This window comes from Oncorhynchus kisutch, linkage group LG18, assembly GCF_002021735.2.
Source record: "Oncorhynchus kisutch isolate 150728-3 linkage group LG18, Okis_V2, whole genome shotgun sequence".
Classification (NCBI taxonomy): Eukaryota; Metazoa; Chordata; class Actinopteri; order Salmoniformes; family Salmonidae; genus Oncorhynchus; species Oncorhynchus kisutch.
Genome location: NC_034191.2, coordinates 4,015,409 through 4,036,178, shown reverse-complemented (window position 1 = coordinate 4,036,178; position 20,770 = coordinate 4,015,409). Strand labels below are relative to the sequence as shown.

General features: G+C 45.8%; 1 protein-coding gene across 1 annotated transcript in view; it reads right to left on the bottom strand.

Annotated features, from left to right (window-relative positions):
- Positions 1–20,770, bottom strand: part of aplp2 (amyloid beta (A4) precursor-like protein 2) — a 153,899-nt gene that overhangs the window by 39,398 nt on the left and 93,731 nt on the right. Inside the window, 2 exon segments of the mRNA XM_031795324.1 lie at positions 8,861–9,034; positions 19,908–20,007. Coding sequence (XP_031651184.1) covers positions 8,861–9,034; positions 19,908–20,007 — 274 coding nt within the window.

Genomic DNA, 20,770 nt, shown 5'->3' with positions numbered 1-20,770 from the left:
GTTGTCTACAATACTGCCCAGTACTAGGACCATGCTTTAGTTGTATACAATACTGTCCAGGACCAGGCTTTAGTTGTCTACAATACTGCCCAGTACCAGGCTTTAGGTGTCTACAATACTGCCCAGGACCAGGCTTTAGGTGTCTACAATACTGCCCAGTTCTAAGACCAGGAGTTAGTTGTCTACAATACTGCCCAGTACCAGGCTTTAGGTGTCTACAATACTGCCCAGTACTAAGACCAGGAGTTAGTTGTCTACAATACTGCCCAGTACCAGGACCAGGCTTTAGGTGTCTACAATACTGCCCAGTACTAGGACCAGGCTTTAGTTGTCTACAATACTGTCCAGGACCAGGCTTTAGGTGTCTACAATACTGCCCAGTACTAAGACCAGGTTTTAGTTGTCTACAATACTGTCCAGTACTAGGACCAGGCATTAGTTGTCTACAATACTGCCCAGGACCAGGCGTTAGTTGTCTACAATACTGCCCAGTACTAGGACCAGGCTTTAGTTGTCTACAATACTGCCCAGGACCAGGCTTTAGTTGTCTACAATACTGCCCAGTACTAGGACCATGCTTTAGTTGTATACAATACTGCCCAGTACTAAGACCAGGTTTTAGGTGTCTACAATACTGCCCAGTACTAAGACCAGGTTTTAGTTGTCTACAATACTGCCCAGTACTAAGACCAGGTTTTAGTTGTCTACAATACTGCCCAGTACTAGGACCAGGATTTAGTTGTCTACAATACTGCCCAGTACTAGGACCAGGATTTAGTTGTCTACAATACTGCCCAGTACTAGGACCAGGATTTAGTTGTCTACAATACTGCCCAGTACCAGGATTTAGTTGTCTACAATACTGCCCAGTACTAGGACCAGGCTTTAGTTGTCTACAATACTGCCCAGGACCAGGCTTTAGGTGTCTACAATACTGCCCAGTACTAAGACCAGGCGTTAGTTGTCTACAATACTGTCCAGTAATAGGACCAGGCTTTAGTTGTCTACAATACTGCCCAGTACTAGGACCATGCTTTAGTTGTATACAATACTGCCCAGGACCAGGCTTTAGTTGTCTACAATACTGCCCAGTACCAGGCTTTAGGTGTCTACAATACTGCCCAGGACCAGGCTTTAGGTGTCTACAATACTGCCCAGTACTAAGACCAGGAGTTAGTTGTCTACAATACTGCCCAGGACCAGGCTTTAGGTGTCTACAATACTGCCCAGTACTAGGACCAGGCTTTAGTTGTCTACAATACTGTCCAGGACCAGGCTTTAGCTGTCTACAATACTGCCCAGTACTAAGACCAGGTTTTAGTTGTCTACAATACTGTCCAGTACTAGGACCAGGCTTTAGTTGTCTACAATACTGTCCAGTACTAGGACCAGTCTTTAGTTGTCTACAATACTGCCCAGGACCAGGCTTTAGTTGTCTACAATACTGCCCAGTACTAAGACCAGGCTTTAGTTGTCTACAATACTGTCCAGTACTAGGACCAGGCTTTAGTTGTCTACAATACTGCCCAGGACCAGGCTTTAGTTGTCTACAATACTGCCCAGTACTAAGACCAGGCTTTAGGTGTCTACAATACTGTCCAGGACCAGGCTTTAGTTGTCTACAATACTGTCCAGTACTAGGACCAGGCTTTAGTTGTCTACAATACTGCCCAGGACCAGGCTTTAGTTGTCTACAATACTGCCCAGTACTAAGACCAGGCTTTAGGTGTCTACAATACTGTCCAGGACCAGGCTTTAGTTGTCTACAATACTGCCCAGTACCAGGACCAGGCTTTAGTTGTCTACAATACTGCCCAGTACTAAGACCAGGCTTTAGTTGTCTATAATACTGCCCAGTAGCAGGACCAGGCTTTGGGTGTCTACAATATTGCCAAGTACCAGGCTTTAGTTGTCTACAATACTGCCCAGGACCAGGCTTTAGGTGTCTACAATACTGCCCAGGACCAGGCTTTAGGTGTCTACAATACTGTCCAGTACCAGGCTTTAGGTGTCTACAATACTGTCCAGTACCAGGACCAGGCTTTAGTTGTCTACAATACTGCCCAGGACCAGGCTTTAGTTGTCTATAATACTGCCCAGTACCAGGACCAGGCTTTAGGTGCCTACAATATTGCCAAGTACCAGGATTTAGTTGTCTACAATACTGCCCAGTACTAGGACCAGGCTTTAGGTGTCTACAATACTGCCCAGTACCAGGCTTTAGTTGTCTACAATACTGCCCAGGACCAGGCTTTAGTTGTCTACAATACTGCCCAGTACCAGGACCAGGCTTTAGGTGTCTACAATACTGCCCAGGACCAGGCTTTAGGTGTCTACAATACTGCCCAGTACTAGGACCAGGCTTTAGTTGTCTACAATACTGTCCAGTACTAGGACCAGGCTTTAGTTGTCTACAATACTGCCCAGTACTAAGACCACGTTTTAGTTGTCTACAATACTGTCCAGTACCAGGACCAGGCTTTAGTTGTCTACAATACTGCCCAGGACCAGGCTTTAGTTGTCTACAATACTGCCCAGTACTAGGACCAGGCTTTAGTTGTCTACAATACTGCCCAGTACTAAGACCAGGCTTTAGTTGTCTACAATACTGCCCAGTACTAAGACCAGGCTTTAGTTGTCTACAATACTGCCCAGTACCAGGACCAGGCTTTAGTTGTCTACAATACTGCCCAGGACCAGGCTTTAGTTGTCTACAATACTGCCCAGTACTAAGACCAGGCTTTAGGTGTCTACAATACTGTCCAGGACCAGGCTTTAGTTGTCTACAATACTGCCCAGTACTAAGACCAGGCTTTAGGTGTCTACAATACTGTGCAGGACCAGGCTTTAGTTGTCTACAATACTGCCCAGTACCAGGACCAGGCTTTAGGTGTCTACAATACTGTCCAGGACCAGGATTTAGTTGTCTACAATACTGCCCAGTACTAAGACCAGGCTTTAGTTGTCTATAATACTGCCCAGTACCAGGACCAGGCTTTAGGTGTCTACAATATTGCCAAGTACCAGGCTTTAGTTGTCTACAATACTGCCCAGGACCCGTCTTTAGGTGTCTACAATACTGCCCAGGACCAGGCTTTAGGTGTCTACAATACTGTCCAGTACCAGGCTTTAGGTGTCTACAATACTGCCCAGTACTAGGACCAGGCTTTAGTTGCCTACAATACTGCCCAGGACCAGGTTTTAGTTGTCTACAATACTGCCCAGTACTAAGACCAGGCTTTAGTTGTCTACAATACTGCCCAGTACTAAGACCAGGTTTTAGTTGTCTACAATACTGCCCAGTACTAGGACCATGCTTTAGTTGTCTACAATACTGCCCAGTACTAAGACCAGGTTTTAGGTGTCTACAATACTGCCCAGTACTAAGACCAGGTTTTAGTTGTCTACAATACTGCCCAGTACTAAGACCAGGTTTTAGTTGTCTACAATTCTGCCCAGTACTAGGACCAGGATTTAGTTGTCTACAATACTGCCCAGTACTAGGACCAGGATTTAGTTGTCTACAATACTGCCCAGTACTAGGACCAGGATTTAGTTGTCTACAATACTGCCCAGTACCAGGATTTAGTTGTCTACAATACTGCCCAGGACCAGGATTTAGTTGTCTACAATACTGCCCAGTACTAGGACCAGGATTTAGTTGTCTACAATACTGCCCAGTACCAGGATTTAGTTGTCTACAATACTGCCCAGGACCAGGATTTAGTTGTCTACAATACTGCCCAGTACTAGGACCAGGCTTTAGTTGTCTACAATACTGCCCAGTACTAGGACCAGGCTTTAGTTGTCTACAATACTGCCCAGGACCAGGCTTTAGGTGTCTACAATACTGCCCAGTACTAAGACCAGGCTTTAGTTGTCTACAATACTGCCCAGTACTAAGACCAGGTTTTAGTTGTCTACAATACTGCCCAGTACTAGGACCATGCTTTAGTTGTCTACAATACTGCCCAGTACTAAGACCAGGTTTTAGGTGTCTACAATACTGCCCAGTACTAAGACCAGGTTTTAGTTGTCTACAATACTGCCCAGTACTAAGACCAGGTTTTAGTTGTCTACAATTCTGCCCAGTACTAGGACCAGGATTTAGTTGTCTACAATACTGCCCAGTACTAGGACCAGGATTTAGTTGTCTACAATACTGCCCAGTACTAGGACCAGGATTTAGTTGTCTACAATACTGCCCAGTACCAGGATTTAGTTGTCTACAATACTGCCCAGGACCAGGATTTAGTTGTCTACAATACTGCCCAGTACTAGGACCAGGCTTTAGTTGTCTACAATACTGCCCAGTACTAGGACCAGGCTTTAGTTGTCTACAATACTGCCCAGGACCAGGCTTTAGGTGTCTACAATACTGCCCAGTACTAAGACCAGGCTTTAGTTGTCTACAATACTGCCCAGTACTAAGACCAGGTTTTAGTTGTCTACAATACTGCCCAGTACTAGGACCATGCTTTAGTTGTCTACAATACTGCCCAGTACTAAGACCAGGTTTTAGGTGTCTACAATACTGCCCAGTACTAAGACCAGGTTTTAGTTGTCTACAATACTGCCCAGTACTAAGACCAGGTTTTAGTTGTCTACAATTCTGCCCAGTACTAGGACCAGGATTTAGTTGTCTACAATACTGCCCAGTACCAGGATTTAGTTGTCTACAATACTGCCCAGTACTAGGACCAGGCTTTAGTTGTCTACAATACTGCTCAGGACCAGGCTTTAGGTGTCTACAATACTGCCCAGTACTAAGACCAGGCGTTAGTTGTCTACAATACTGTCCAGTAATAGGACCAGGCTTTAGTTGTCTACAATACTGCCCAGTACTAGGACCATGCTTTAGTTGTATACAATACTGCCCAGGACCAGGCTTTAGTTGTCTACAATACTGCCCAGTACCAGGCTTTAGGTGTCTACAATACTGCCCAGGACCAGGCTTTAGGTGTCTACAATACTGCCCAGTACTAAGACCAGGAGTTAGTTGTCTACAATACTGCCCAGGACCAGGCTTTAGGTGTCTACAATACTGCCCAGTACTAGGACCAGGCTTTGTTGTCTACAATACTGTCCAGGACCAGGCTTTAGCTGTCTACAATACTGCCCAGTACTAAGACCAGGTTTTAGTTGTCTACAATACTGTCCAGTACTAGGACCAGGCTTTAGTTGTCTACAATACTGTCCAGTACTAGGACCAGTCTTTAGTTGTCTACAATACTGCCCAGGACCAGGCTTTAGTTGTCTACAATACTGCCCAGTACTAAGACCAGGCTTTAGTTGTCTACAATACTGTCCAGTACTAGGACCAGGCTTTAGTTGTCTACAATACTGCCCAGGACCAGGCTTTAGTTGTCTACAATACTGCCCAGTACTAAGACCAGGCTTTAGGTGTCTACAATACTGTCCAGGACCAGGCTTTAGTTGTCTACAATACTGTCCAGTACTAGGACCAGGCTTTAGTTGTCTACAATACTGCCCAGGACCAGGCTTTAGTTGTCTACAATACTGCCCAGTACTAAGACCAGGCTTTAGGTGTCTACAATACTGTCCAGGACCAGGCTTTAGTTGTCTACAATACTGCCCAGTACCAGGACCAGGCTTTAGTTGTCTACAATACTGCCCAGTACTAAGACCAGGCTTTAGTTGTCTATAATACTGCCCAGTACCAGGACCAGGCTTTGGGTGTCTACAATATTGCCAAGTACCAGGCTTTAGTTGTCTACAATACTGCCCAGGACCAGGCTTTAGGTGTCTACAATACTGCCCAGGACCAGGCTTTAGGTGTCTACAATACTGTCCAGTACCAGGCTTTAGGTGTCTACAATACTGTCCAGTACCAGGACCAGGCTTTAGTTGTCTACAATACTGCCCAGGACCAGGCTTTAGTTGTCTATAATACTGCCCAGTACCAGGACCAGGCTTTAGGTGCCTACAATATTGCCAAGTACCAGGATTTAGTTGTCTACAATACTGCCCAGTACTAGGACCAGGCTTTAGGTGTCTACAATACTGCCCAGTACCAGGCTTTAGTTGTCTACAATACTGCCCAGGACCAGGCTTTAGTTGTCTACAATACTGCCCAGTACCAGGACCAGGCTTTAGGTGTCTACAATACTGCCCAGGACCAGGCTTTAGGTGTCTACAATACTGCCCAGTACTAGGACCAGGCTTTAGTTGTCTACAATACTGTCCAGTACTAGGACCAGGCTTTAGTTGTCTACAATACTGCCCAGTACTAAGACCACGTTTTAGTTGTCTACAATACTGTCCAGTACCAGGACCAGGCTTTAGTTGTCTACAATACTGCCCAGGACCAGGCTTTAGTTGTCTACAATACTGCCCAGTACTAGGACCAGGCTTTAGTTGTCTACAATACTGCCCAGTACTAGGACCAGGCTTTAGTTGTCTACAATACTGCCCAGTACTAAGACCAGGCTTTAGTTGTCTACAATACTGCCCAGTACTAAGACCAGGCTTTAGTTGTCTACAATACTGCCCAGTACCAGGACCAGGCTTTAGTTGTCTACAATACTGCCCAGGACCAGGCTTTAGTTGTCTACAATACTGCCCAGTACTAAGACCAGGCTTTAGGTGTCTACAATACTGTCCAGGACCAGGCTTTAGTTGTCTACAATACTGCCCAGTACTAAGACCAGGCTTTAGGTGTCTACAATACTGTGCAGGACCAGGCTTTAGTTGTCTACAATACTGCCCAGTACCAGGACCAGGCTTTAGGTGTCTACAATACTGTCCAGGACCAGGATTTAGTTGTCTACAATACTGCCCAGTACTAAGACCAGGCTTTAGTTGTCTATAATACTGCCCAGTACCAGGACCAGGCTTTAGGTGTCTACAATATTGCCAAGTACCAGGCTTTAGTTGTCTACAATACTGCCCAGGACCCGTCTTTAGGTGTCTACAATACTGCCCAGGACCAGGCTTTAGGTGTCTACAATACTGTCCAGTACCAGGCTTTAGGTGTCTACAATACTGCCCAGTACTAGGACCAGGCTTTAGTTGCCTACAATACTGCCCAGGACCAGGTTTTAGTTGTCTACAATACTGCCCAGTACTAAGACCAGGCTTTAGTTGTCTACAATACTGCCCAGTACTAAGACCAGGTTTTAGTTGTCTACAATACTGCCCAGTACTAGGACCATGCTTTAGTTGTCTACAATACTGCCCAGTACTAAGACCAGGTTTTAGGTGTCTACAATACTGCCCAGTACTAAGACCAGGTTTTAGTTGTCTACAATACTGCCCAGTACTAGGACCAGGATTTAGTTGTCTACAATACTGCCCAGTACTAGGACCAGGATTTAGTTGTCTACAATACTGCCCAGTACCAGGATTTAGTTGTCTACAATACTGCCCAGGACCAGGATTTAGTTGTCTACAATACTGCCCAGTACTAGGACCAGGATTTAGTTGTCTACAATACTGCCCAGTACCAGGATTTAGTTGTCTACAATACTGCCCAGGACCAGGATTTAGTTGTCTACAATACTGCCCAGTACTAGGACCAGGCTTTAGTTGTCTACAATACTGCCCAGTACTAGGACCAGGCTTTAGTTGTCTACAATACTGCCCAGGACCAGGCTTTAGGTGTCTACAATACTGCCCAGTACTAAGACCAGGCTTTAGTTGTCTACAATACTGCCCAGTACTAAGACCAGGTTTTAGTTGTCTACAATACTGCCCAGTACTAGGACCATGCTTTAGTTGTCTACAATACTGCCCAGTACTAAGACCAGGTTTTAGGTGTCTACAATACTGCCCAGTACTAAGACCAGGTTTTAGTTGTCTACAATACTGCCCAGTACTAAGACCAGGTTTTAGTTGTCTACAATTCTGCCCAGTACTAGGACCAGGATTTAGTTGTCTACAATACTGCCCAGTACTAGGACCAGGATTTAGTTGTCTACAATACTGCCCAGTACTAGGACCAGGATTTAGTTGTCTACAATACTGCCCAGTACCAGGATTTAGTTGTCTACAATACTGCCCAGGACCAGGATTTAGTTGTCTACAATACTGCCCAGTACTAGGACCAGGCTTTAGTTGTCTACAATACTGCCCAGTACTAGGACCAGGCTTTAGTTGTCTACAATACTGCCCAGGACCAGGCTTTAGGTGTCTACAATACTGCCCAGTACTAAGACCAGGCTTTAGTTGTCTACAATACTGCCCAGTACTAAGACCAGGTTTTAGTTGTCTACAATACTGCCCAGTACTAGGACCATGCTTTAGTTGTCTACAATACTGCCCAGTACTAAGACCAGGTTTTAGGTGTCTACAATACTGCCCAGTACTAAGACCAGGTTTTAGTTGTCTACAATACTGCCCAGTACTAAGACCAGGTTTTAGTTGTCTACAATTCTGCCCAGTACTAGGACCAGGATTTAGTTGTCTACAATACTGCCCAGTACTAGGACCAGGATTTAGTTGTCTACAATACTGCCCAGTACTAGGACCAGGATTTAGTTGTCTACAATACTGCCCAGTACCAGGATTTAGTTGTCTACAATACTGCCCAGGACCAGGATTTAGTTGTCTACAATACTGCCCAGTACTAGGACCAGGCTTTAGTTGTCTACAATACTGCCCAGTACTAGGACCAGGCTTTAGTTGTCTACAATACTGCCCAGTACTAGGACTAGAACTGCACTTCCATTCTCAACGATTCATTCACTACCCCTCATGGACTTATGTAGTGTAACCGAGGTTACCTTGGTTAGAGTGAGTTTACAGTTCTACCCAGATTTCTGTGAGGGCGGAGTGAGCAAGTGCACACTTGGTTGAGAGGTGGTTAAGGTATGACACAGGGTTTTAGTCTGGGTCTCACCCTCTGGTTCAGGTCGCGACCCCAGGGAGGTGACCTGGAAGGGGCGGTAGGGTTTCCCTTCGGAGACAGGAAGCTCCACACTCTCCTCTGATGACACGGTAACGTCCGGCTGAGACTCTGAGATAGACGACAGGAACTGGTCCATGTCTGCCCTCTGCTCCTGAAGCAACTCATCTAGAGGACAGGAAGTGAGGAGGAGGAGAGATGAGGACAGGAAGTGAGGAGGAGGAGAGATGAGGACAGGAAGTGAGGAGGAGGAGAGATGAAAATCATGGAATCGTTTTATCTGTCACTTTGTAAAGAAAAAGGTGTAGACGAACAGTGAATTGCTTATTTACGAGCCCTTCCCAACAATTAAAAAAAATATATTTGAAAAATAATAACATGAGAAATAAATCCACAATGAGTAATGATAACTTGGCTACATATACACTGGGTACCAGTACTGAGTAATGATAACTTGTCTATATATACACGGGGTACCAGTACTGATAACTTGTCTATATATACACTGGGTACCAGTACTGATAACTTGTCTATATATACACTGGGTACCAGTAATGATAACTTGTCTATATATACACGGGGTACCAGTACTGATAACTTGTCTATATATACACTGGGTACCAGTACTGATAACTTCTCTACATATACACTGGGTACCAGTACTGAGTAACGATAACTTGTCTATATATACACTGGGTACCAGTACTGATAACGTGTCTATATATACACTGGGTACCAGTACTGATAACTTGTCTACATATACACTGGGTACCAGTACTGAATAATGATAACTTGTCTATATATACACTGGGTACCAGTACTGAGTAATGATAACTTGTCTACATATACACTGGGTACCAGTACTGAATAATGATAACTTGGCTATATATACACTGGGTACCAGTACTGAGTAATGATAACTTGGCTATATATACACTGGGTACCAGTACTGAATAATGATAACTTGGCTATATATACACGGGGTACCAGTACTCTGTACTGATAACTTGGCTATATATACACGGGGTACCTGTACTGAGGTGATGTGCAGGGGAAGGAGGTAGTTGAGGTAGATATGTGCATATAGGTAGGGATAAAGTGACTAGGCAACAGGATAGATAATAGACAGTAGCAGCAGTATACTGTAGGTAGGGATAAAGTGACTAGGCAACAGGATAGATAATAGACAGTAACAGCAGTATACTGTAGGTAGGGATAAAGTGACTAGGCAACAGGATAGATAATAGACAGTAACAGCAGTATACTGTAGGTAGGGATAAAGTGACTAGGCAACAGGATAGATTATAGACAGTAGCAGCAGTATACTGTAGGTAGGGATAAAGTGACTAGGCAACAGGATAGCTAATAGACAGTAACAGCAGTATACTGTAGGTAGGGGTAACGGATAGATAATAGACAGTAGCAGCAGTATACTGTAGGTAGGGGTAAAGGATAGATAATAGACAGTAACAGCAGTATACTGTAGGTAGGGGTAAAGGATAGATAACAGACAGTAACAGCAGTATACTGTAGGTAGGGATAAAGTGACTAGGCAACAGGATAGATAATAGACAGTAGCAGCAGTATACTGTAGGTAGGGGTAAAGGATAGATAATAGACAGTAACAGCAGTATACTGTAGGTAGGGGTAAAGGATAGATAACAGACAGTAACAGCAGTATACTGTAGGTAGGGATAAAGTGACTAGGCAACAGGATAGATAATAGACAGTAACAGCAGTATACTGTAGGTAGGGGTAAAGGATAGATAATAGACAGTAACAGCAGTATACTGTAGGTAGGGGTAAAGGATAGATAATAGACAGTAACAGCAGTATACTGTAGGTAGGGGTAAAGGATAGATAATAGACAGTAACAGTATACTGTAGGTAGGGGTAAAGGATAGATAATAGACAGTAACAGCAGCATACTGTAGGTAGGGGTAAAGGATAGATAATAGACAGTAACAGCAGTATACTGTAGGTAGGGGTAAAGGATAGATAATAGACAGTAACAGCAGTATACTGTAGGTAGGGGTAAAGGATAGATAATAGACAGTAACAGTATACTGTAGGTAGGGGTAAAGGATAGATAATAGACAGTAACAGCAGCATACTGTAGGTAGGGGTAAAGGATAGATAATAGACAGTAACAGCAGTATACTGTAGGTAGGGGTAAAGGATAGATAATAGACAGTAACAGCAGTATACTGTAGGTAGGGGTAAAGGATAGATAATAGACAGTAACAGCAGTATACTGTAGGTAGGGGTAAAGGATAGATAATAGACAGTAACAGCAGCTTATGTAATACGTTTTTAAAAAGTGCAAAAAGGGTCATTGCAGACAGTTAAATAGTTAACCAACGGCTACCCAGACTAACTATTTAACTATTTAACAGTTTTATTATGACTTGGGGGTGGAAACTGTTCAAGGTCTTGTTGGTTCCAGATTTGGTGCATCGGTACCGCTTGCCATGAGGTGCAGAGAGAATAGATCACGACTAGGGCCTTCCTCTGACACCGCCTGGTATAGAGGTCCTGGATTGCAGGCTACCCTCTGTAGCGCCTTGTGGCCGGAATGCCGAGAAGCTACCATAACAAGAGGAGACGCAGCCAGTCAAGATGCTCTCGATGGTGCAGCTGTAGAACTCAGAACATTTTCATCCTCCTGACGGGTAAGAGGTGTTGCTGTGCCTTCTTCACCACTGTGTAGGTATTCATATGAATTCCTTAGTGATGTGGACCCCCTGAGAAACTTCACCCTCGCGACCCGCTGCAGCCTTGTGGATGGGGGCGCGTTCGACCTTCATTTTCCTGTAGATCAGCTCCTCTTGCCGACATTGAGGGAGAGGTCGTTGTCCTGGCACCACACTGTCAGGTCTCTGACCTCCTCCCTGTCATCGTCATCGGTTATCAGGCCTACCACCGTTGGTGTCGTCAGCACACTTAATGATGGTTTTGGCCTCGCAGTCGTGGATGAACAGGGAGTACATAAGGGGACAAGTGCACACTCCTGAGGAGCCCTCGTCTTAGTGTGCTCTTGCCTACCCTTACCACCTGGGGGTGGCTCGTCAGGAAGTCCAGGATCCAGTTGCAGATGGAGGTGTTTAGTCCCAGGATCCTTAGCTTAGTGATGAGCTTGGAGGGCACTATGGTGTTGAACGCTGAGCTGTTGTCAATGAACAGCATTCTCACGTAGGTGTTCCTTTTGTCCAGGTGGGAAAGGGCAGTGTTGGAGTACAATAGAGATTGTGTCATCTGTAGATTTTGTTGGGGTGGTATTTGACCTTTATTTCAACAGGGAATCCCATTGAGACCCAGGTCTCTTTTACAAGGGAGTCCTGCGTTTTACAATTGACACATTTGATAGAATTACAAGCAACAGATAAAATACAACAAAACATTTCTCAAATACAAAATCATAGATAATACCCTAACCTGCCTGAGCGGCACTAGAACATCCCGTTTCAACAAGATCTGCAGATTGTTCCAGCAGTAGGGCGCATCAGAACTAAAAACACAATTGGCTGGCCAACCAGGGCGGAAAAGGCTGTTCAACCTGGACGGAAAAGGCTGTTCAACCTGGACGGAAAAGGCTGTTCAACCTGGACGGAAAAGGCTGTTCAACCTCGAGGCACCTCAACAGTTAACCAACGCTGCAAATGTGTTTTGAAACGCTTGACTTTAATGAACAAACCTTTTGATACATATGTGGATTGTAGTGGATCCAGGGTGTCTGGGATGTAGTGGATCCAGGGTGTCTGGGATGTAGTGGATCCAGGGTGTCTGGGATGTAGTGGATCCAGGGTGTCTGGGATGTAGTGGATCCAGGGTGTCTGGGATGTAGTGGATCCAGGGTGTCTGGGATGTAGTGGATCCAGGGTGTCTGGGATGACGGTGTTGTTGTGAGACATGACCAGCCTTTCGAAAGAATTTCATGGCTATAGATGCGAGTTTTACGGGGCGGTAGTCATTTAGGCCGGTTACCTTGGTGGTCTTGGGCACAAGGACTATGGTGGTCTGTCTGAAACATGTAGATATAACAGACTGGGTCAGGGAGAGGTCAGACCAGGGACCAGGGTCAGGGAGAGGTTGAAAATTGGTTGACACTGCTGGCCAACGCATTCTCTGAGTACGCATTCTGGCAATCCAACGAATTGGAAAGGGCACTAGAACAGTCTGCAGCACCCGGCCTCACCCTACTAGAATGTGAAGTCAAATGTCTACTGTTTGCTGATGACCTGGTGCTCCTGTCCCCAACAAAGGAGGGCCGACAGCAGCACCTAGATCTTCTGCACAGATTCTGTCAGACCTGGGCCCTGACAGTACGTCTCAGTAAGACAAAAATAATGGTGTTCCAAAAAAGGTCCAGTCACCAGGACCACAAATACAAATTCCATCTAGACACCGTTGCCCTAGAGCACACAAAAAACTATACATACCTCTGCCTAAACATCAGCACCAGAGGTAACTCCACAAAGCTGTGAATGATCTGACAGACAAGGCAAGAAGGGCATTCTATGCCATCAAAAGGAACATAAAATTCGACATACCAATTAGGATCTGGCTTAAAATACTTGAATCAGTCATAGAGCCCATTGCCCTTTATGGTTGTGATGTCTGGAGTCCGCTCACCAACCAAGACTTCACAAAATGGGACAAACACCAAATTAAGACTCTGCATGCAGATTCTGCAAACATATCCCGTGTACAACGTAAAACACAAAATAATGCATGCAGAGCAGAATTAGGCCGATACCCGCTAAGTATCAAAATCCAGAAAAGAGACATTAAATTCTACAACCACCTAAAAGGAAGTGATTCCCAAACCTTCCATAACAAAGCCATCACCTACAGAGAGATGAACCTGGAGAAGAGTCCCCTAATCAAGCTGGTCCTGGGGCTCTGTTCACAAAACACAAACACACCATACAGAGCCCCAGGATAGAAACACAATTAGACCCAACCAAATCATGAGAAAACAAAAAGATAATTACTTAACACATTGGAAAGAATTAACAAAAAAACAGAGCAAACTAGAATGCTATTTGACCCTAAACACAGAATACCTGACCACTGTGACTGACCCAAACTTAAGGAAAGCTTTGACTATGTACAGACTCAGTGAGCATAGCCTTGCTATTGAGAAAGGCCGCCGTAGGCAGACATGGCTCTCAAGAGAAGACAGGCTAGGCTATGTGCACACTGCCCACAAAATGAGGTGGAAACTGAGCTGCACTTCCTAACCTCCTGCCCAATGTATGACCATATTAGAGAGACATATTTCCCTCAGATTACACAGATCCACAAAGAATTAGAAAACAAACCCAATTTTGATAAACTCCCATATCTACTGGGTGAAATACCACAGTGTGCCATCACAGCAGCAAGATTTGTGACCTGTTGCCACGAGAAAAGGGCAACCAGTGAAGAACAAACACCATTGTAAATATAAATAACAATTTATGTTGATTTATTTTCCCTTTAACATTTTAATATCTTTATTCTTTTGGAGCTTCTGTGAGGGTAATATTTACTGTTCATGTTTATTGTTTATTTCACTTTTGTTTATTATCTACTTCACTTGCTTTGGCAATATTAACATATGTTTCCCCCATGACAATAAAGACCCTTAAATTGAATTGATAGAGAGAGAGAGCTAGAGACAGACACACAGATACAGAGAGAGAGAGCTAGAGACAGACACACAGATACAGAGAGAGAGAGCTAGAGACAGACACACATGGAGAGAGAGCTAGAGACAGACACAGAGAGAGAGAGAGAGAGAGAGAGAGAGAGAGAGAGAGAGAGAGCTAGAGACAGACACACAGATACAGAGAGAGAGAGAGCTAGAGACAGACACACAGGGAGAGAGAGAGAGCTAGAGACAGACACACAGGGAGAGAGAGAGAGCTAGAGACAGACACACAGGGAGAGAGAGAGAGCTAGAGACAGACACACAGGGAGAGAGAGAGAGCTAGAGACAGACACACAGGGAGAGAGAGAGAGCTAGAGACAGACACACAGGGAGAGAGAGAGAGCTAGAGACAGACACACAGGGAGAGAGAGAGAGCTAGAGACAGACACACAGGGAGAGAGAGCTAGAGACAGACACACAGGGAGAGAGAGCTAGAGACAGACACACAGGGAGAGAGAGCTAGAGACAGACACACAGGGAGAGAGAGCTAGAGACAGACACACAGAGAGAGAGAGCTAGAGACAGACACACAGAGAGAGAGAGAGCTAGAGACAGACACACAGAGAGAGAGAGAGCTAGAGACAGACACACAGACACAGAGAGAGAGAGAGCTAGAGACAGACACACAGATACAGAGAGAGAGAGCTAGAGACAGACACACAGAGAGAGAGAGAGAGCTAGAGACAGACACACAGACACAGAGAGAGAGAGAGCTAGAGACAGACACACAGAGAGAGAGCTAGAGACAGACACACAGAGAGAGAGGGAGAGAGCTAGAGACAGACACACAGACAGAGAGAGAGGGAGAGAGCTAGAGACAGACACACAGACAGAGAGAGGGAGAGAGCTAGAGACAGACACACAGACACAGAGGGAGAGAGCTAGAGACAGACACAGAGAGAGAGGGAGAGAGCTAGAGACAGACACACAGAGAGAGAGGGAGAGAGCTAGAGACAAACACACAGAGAGAGAGGGAGAGAGCTAGAGACAGACACACAGGGAGAGAGGGAGAGAGCTAGAGACAGACACACAGGGAGAGAGGGAGAGAGCTAGAGACAGACACACAGATACAGAGAGAGAGAGCTAGAGACAGACACACAGAGAGAGAGGGAGAGAGCTAGAGACAGACACACAGACACAGAGGGAGAGAGCTAGAGACAGACACAGAGAGAGAGGGAGAGAGCTAGAGACAGACACAGAGAGAGAGAGGGAGAGAGCTAGAGACAGACACAGAGAGAGAGGGAGAGAGCTAGAGACAGACACACAGGGAGAGAGGGAGAGAGCTAGAGACAGACACACAGAGAGAGAGGGAGAGAGCTAGAGACAGACACACAGAGAGAGAGGGAGAGAGCTAGAGACAGACACACAGAGAGAGAGGGAGAGAGCTAGAGACAAACACACAGAGAGAGAGGGAGAGAGCTAGAGACAAACACACAGAGAGAGAGGGAGAGAGCTAGAGACAGACACACAGAGAGAGAGGGAGAGAGCTAGAGACAGACACACAGAGAGAGAGGGAGAGAGCTAGAGACAGACACACAGAGAGAGAGGGAGAGAGCTAGAGACAGACACACAGATACAGAGAGAGAGAGCTAGAGACAGACACACAGATACAGAGAGAAAGAGAAACAGTACTGTACTGTGACCCAGTTCTGTCAAAGCATCCCACTTTAATCTACAGTAGATGCGCGCACCCCCCCCCCCCCCCCACACCCCCACACACACACCTCTTTTACAAATCTAAATCAAAAACGACAAACATCTAGAGACGCAGCAGGAAGACATTTCAGATCCCCAAACCTCCCTGCTCCTCTCATTTCGTTTCCTCTCATCTTGTATAAGTTTTGAGTTCACAGTCCTACGTGAGTCAAACGGAACACAGACCAAATGTTGCAGAGTTCTGCGGGTTTAGTTTCCCAAGCTGAGACACACTGAGAAGCATAACGAATATACTGTTCTGTATTTATGCTATGAAGCTCCATTACCTCCTCATTACCTGCTCAGCCACAGACAGACAGAGAGGGATTTACTAATATATTTGACCAGGTCCCTGGATGTAATTTGGGCCAGGATTTTCCTGTGATTTGATGTTCAAAACAACATCGGGGCAGCAGGGTAGCCTAGTGGTTAGAGTGTAGAGGCGGCAGGGTAGCCTAGTGGTTAGAGTGTAGAGGCGGCAGGGTAGCCTAGTGGTTAGAGTGTAGAGGCGGCAGGGTAGCCTAGTGGTTAGAGTGTAGAGGCAGCAGGGTAGCCTAGTGGTTAGAGTGTAGAGGCGGCAGGGTAGCCTAGTGGTTAGAGTGTAGAGGCGGCAGGGTAGCCTAGTGGTTAGAGTGTAGAGGCGGCAGGGTAGCCTAGTGGTTAGAGTGTAGAGGCGGCAGGTAGCCTAGTGGTTAGAGTGTAGAGGTGGTAGGGTAGCCTAGTGGTTAGAGTGTAGAGGCGGCAGGGTAGCCTAGTGGTTAGAGTGTAGAGGCGGCAGGGTAGCCTAGTGGTTAGAGTGTAGAGGGGGCAGGGTAGCCTAGTGGTTAGAGTGTAGAGGCGGCAGGGTAGCCTAGTGGTTAGAGTGTAGAGGCGGCAGGGTAGCCTAGTGGTTAGAGTGTAGAGGGGGCAGGTAGCCTAGTGGTTAGAGTGTAGAGGCGGCAGGTAGCCTAGTGGTTAGAGTGTAGAGGCGGCAGGTAGCCTAGTGGTTAGAGTGTAGAGGGGGCAGGGTAGCCTAGTGGTTAGAGTGTAGAGGGGGCAGGGTAGCCTAGTGGTTAGAGTGTAGAGGCGGCAGGTAGCCTAGTGGTTAGAGTGTAGAGGGGGCAGGGTAGCCTAGTGGTTAGAGTGTAGAGGCGGCAGGGTAGCCTAGTGGATAGAGTGTAGAGGCGGCAGGGTAGCCTAGTGGTTAGAGTGTAGAGGTGGCAGGGTAGCCTAGTGGTTAGAGTGTAGAGGCGGCAGGGTAGCCTAGTGGATAGAGTGTAGAGGCGGCAGGGTAGCCTAGTGGATAGAGTGTAGAGGCGGCAGGGTAGCCTAGTGGTTAGAGTGTAGAGGCGGCAGGGTAGCCTAGTGGTTAGAGTGTAGAGGCGGCAGGGTAGCCTAGTGGTTAGAGTGTAGAGGCGGCAGGGTAGCCTAGTGGTTAGAGTGTAGAGGTGGCAGGGTAGCCTAGTGGTTAGAGTGTAGAGGCGGCAGGGTAGCCTAGTGGTTAGAGTGTAGAGGCGGCAGGGTAGCCTAGTGGTTAGAGTGTAGAGGCGGCAGGGTAGCCTAGTGGTTAGAGTGTAGAGGCGGCAGGGTAGCCTAGTGGTTAGAGTGTAGAGGCGGCAGGGTAGCCTAGTGGTTAGAACGTTGGGCTAATAAATCGGAAGGTTGCAAATCTCCGAGCTGACTGTCGTTCTGCCCCTGAACAGGCAGGTAACCCACTGTTCCTAGGCCGTCATTGAAAATAAGAATTTGTTCTTAACTGACTTGCCTGGTTCAATAAAGGTTAAATAAAGGTTTAAAAAAAATATCGCTCAACCGGCCTATTTTTGTTATTTCTACAGTCTCCTGGCCCAGTGAGGAAGACTACAAAACGCATGGCGAGCCTTCATCACTAAGGAGGTTTCCTCCAAGGGGTATGAGCAGACTGTCATCCCGAGTGATCGGAGAGACCGCCATAACGAGTCAACGGCTACAGAGCAGTCGCAGTCAGGCGGCAGGGATGGCAAAGAGCCGGTGAGATGCCTTGAATGAAGAGTGAACTGTGCTGCCTGCCTACGGAGGGCCTTCTCATCTCCTGCCGTTGACCACATCCTCCTGGTTCAGCCTGTTGGGGGGCTAGAAACAACTAAATGTTCCAAAACTTGTCAAAAATCATAGCACAGACTTAACACTGTCATATAGCTGTTTTATCTGATTCTTGTCCTTTTATCTGATTCCGGTTCCTGTTATTTGATTCCGGTTCCTGTTATTTGATTCCGGTTCCTGTTATTTGATTCCTGTTCCTGTTATTTGATTCCGGTTCCTGTTATTTGATTCCGGTTCCTGTTATTTGATTCCGGTTCCTGTTATTTGATTCCGGTTCCTGTTATTTGATTCCGGTTCCTGTTATTTGATTCCGGTTCCTGTTATTTGATTCCGGTTCCTGTTATTTGATTCCGGTTCCTGTTATTTGATTCCGGTTCCTGTTATTTGATTCCGGTTCCTGTTATTTGATTCCGGTTCCTGTTATTTGATTCCGGTTCCTGTTATTTGATTCCGGTTCCTGTTATTTGATTCCGGTTCCTGTTATTTGATTCCGGTTCCTGTTATTTGATTCCGGTTCCTGTTATTTGATTCCGGTTCCTGTTATTTGATTCCGGTTCCTGTTATTTGATTCCTGTTCCTGTTATTTGATTCCGGTTCCTGTTATTTGATTCCGGTTCCTGTTATTTGATTCCGGTTCCTGTTATTTGATTCCGGTTCCTGTTTTCAAGTGCTTTGAGAGGATTTCTGTAAATGAAAAGCGCTTCAGAAGTAGAATAAATTATTATTATTATTATCATTAAGAGAGGCATGAGAACGTTTTTATCCATCATGGAAATAAAAGTACTGTCAGCTACTGTATTAGCGTAGCGAGAGCATGCTAAAGATGATGCTAACCTCATCTCTGAATACCTAAAAAGGCTAGTTTGTAGCAGTATTCGTTGTTGTTATTTGGTATTCACACTACAGGACCACTTACTTTTCAAACAGTGGTAAACTCATCAACTGGACAGCAACATCCACTTTTATATAGGACGACTACAGGCAGGTTAATAGGACGACTACAGTCAGGTTAATAGGACGACTACAGTCAGGTTAATAGGACGACTCCAGGCAGGTTAATAGGACGACTCCAGGCAGGTTAATAGGACGACTCCAGGCAGGTTAATAGGACGACTACAGTCAGGTTAATAGGACGACTCCAGGCAGGTTAATAGGACAACATACAAGCAGGTGAAAACTACAGTCAGGTTAATAGGACAACATACAAGCAGGTGAAAACTACAGTCAGGTTAATAGGACGACATACAAGCAGGTGAAAACTCCAGTCAGGTTAATAAGGGACATTGTTCAGAGATGGATTTAAAAGAGACATGTTCCAGAACGTGGGTGACTAGTAAGTATGTTTTAACCGTCCCTCTTTGGGCTGGATGTGTCACTGTGTAGTTCCTACATGCACCATCTAGGAGCAGAATTACTGTCTTACGTCAATTAGCCACGAAACCTCTAGTTTGAAAGGGACTGTTTTCTGGAAGCTGTGCAGTTCAGTTTTCCATACATTTCCGTCCTGGTCGGTCGGCCCCTTCCGTCCTGGTCGGCCGGCCAGGACGTGTGTGTGGCCAGTGTGTGTGTGTGTGTGTGTGCAGCACTCACCAATCTCATCCTGGATCTCCTCGGCAACGTAGGGAACCTTGTAGAGCAGAGACAGACTCTGATTCATCCTCTCCTCGATCACACGTAGGTGGGTCATCACCTGAGATAGGACACACACACACACGGTTGTGACTTCGTGACAATGATCGCACAAACAGCTGCTCACTGATTTGACAGTTCTAACAGTCACACCTCCGACACCGTCAAAACACACCAGCTGAGTGTTGCCTATTGTAGGATAACGCTTGATCTGATTTAATCTAGGCCCTACTCTTTGTCCAGAGATGCAAATGTCCCACAGCTAACGAATGACAATGTCCCTTTACAACATGCTCCAAAACACACACGTAAACTTTCCACTTGATGTTTGACAAACAGACTAGTTCTACAATTACATAGAGATTTCTCTCCGCCAGTAAGTCTGCCCTTCTGAGCTGAAGAGACAGACAGGGACAGTGAGACCATCGATTCTCAATGGGCTATCAGCAGGACAACATGCCTGGATGTTTGCCAGGCATGTCACTTCTCCCATCTCTTTGCATAGCCTACCACATGCACTGTTCTGTAACCACATCTGGATAGATCCATAACTACGGGAAAAAATATCACTGAATGACAGAAATATTGGAAAAAAAGTAGGCTAATGAAGGCAACAAGTTGTTGCTTACTGAAACTCCCAAAGCCATCCAATTGTTTTGAAGAAATAGCCAACCAGTGGTCAACTATACTACAGCTCTGAGACAAGCATGGGGGACTGGTCTTGATAAATCAATCATATTTTTTATTTTTCACTGAATCTCCATTAGCCTGCCAACCAGTAGCCTGCCAACCAGTAGCCTGCCAATCACATGCTTACATTCCCC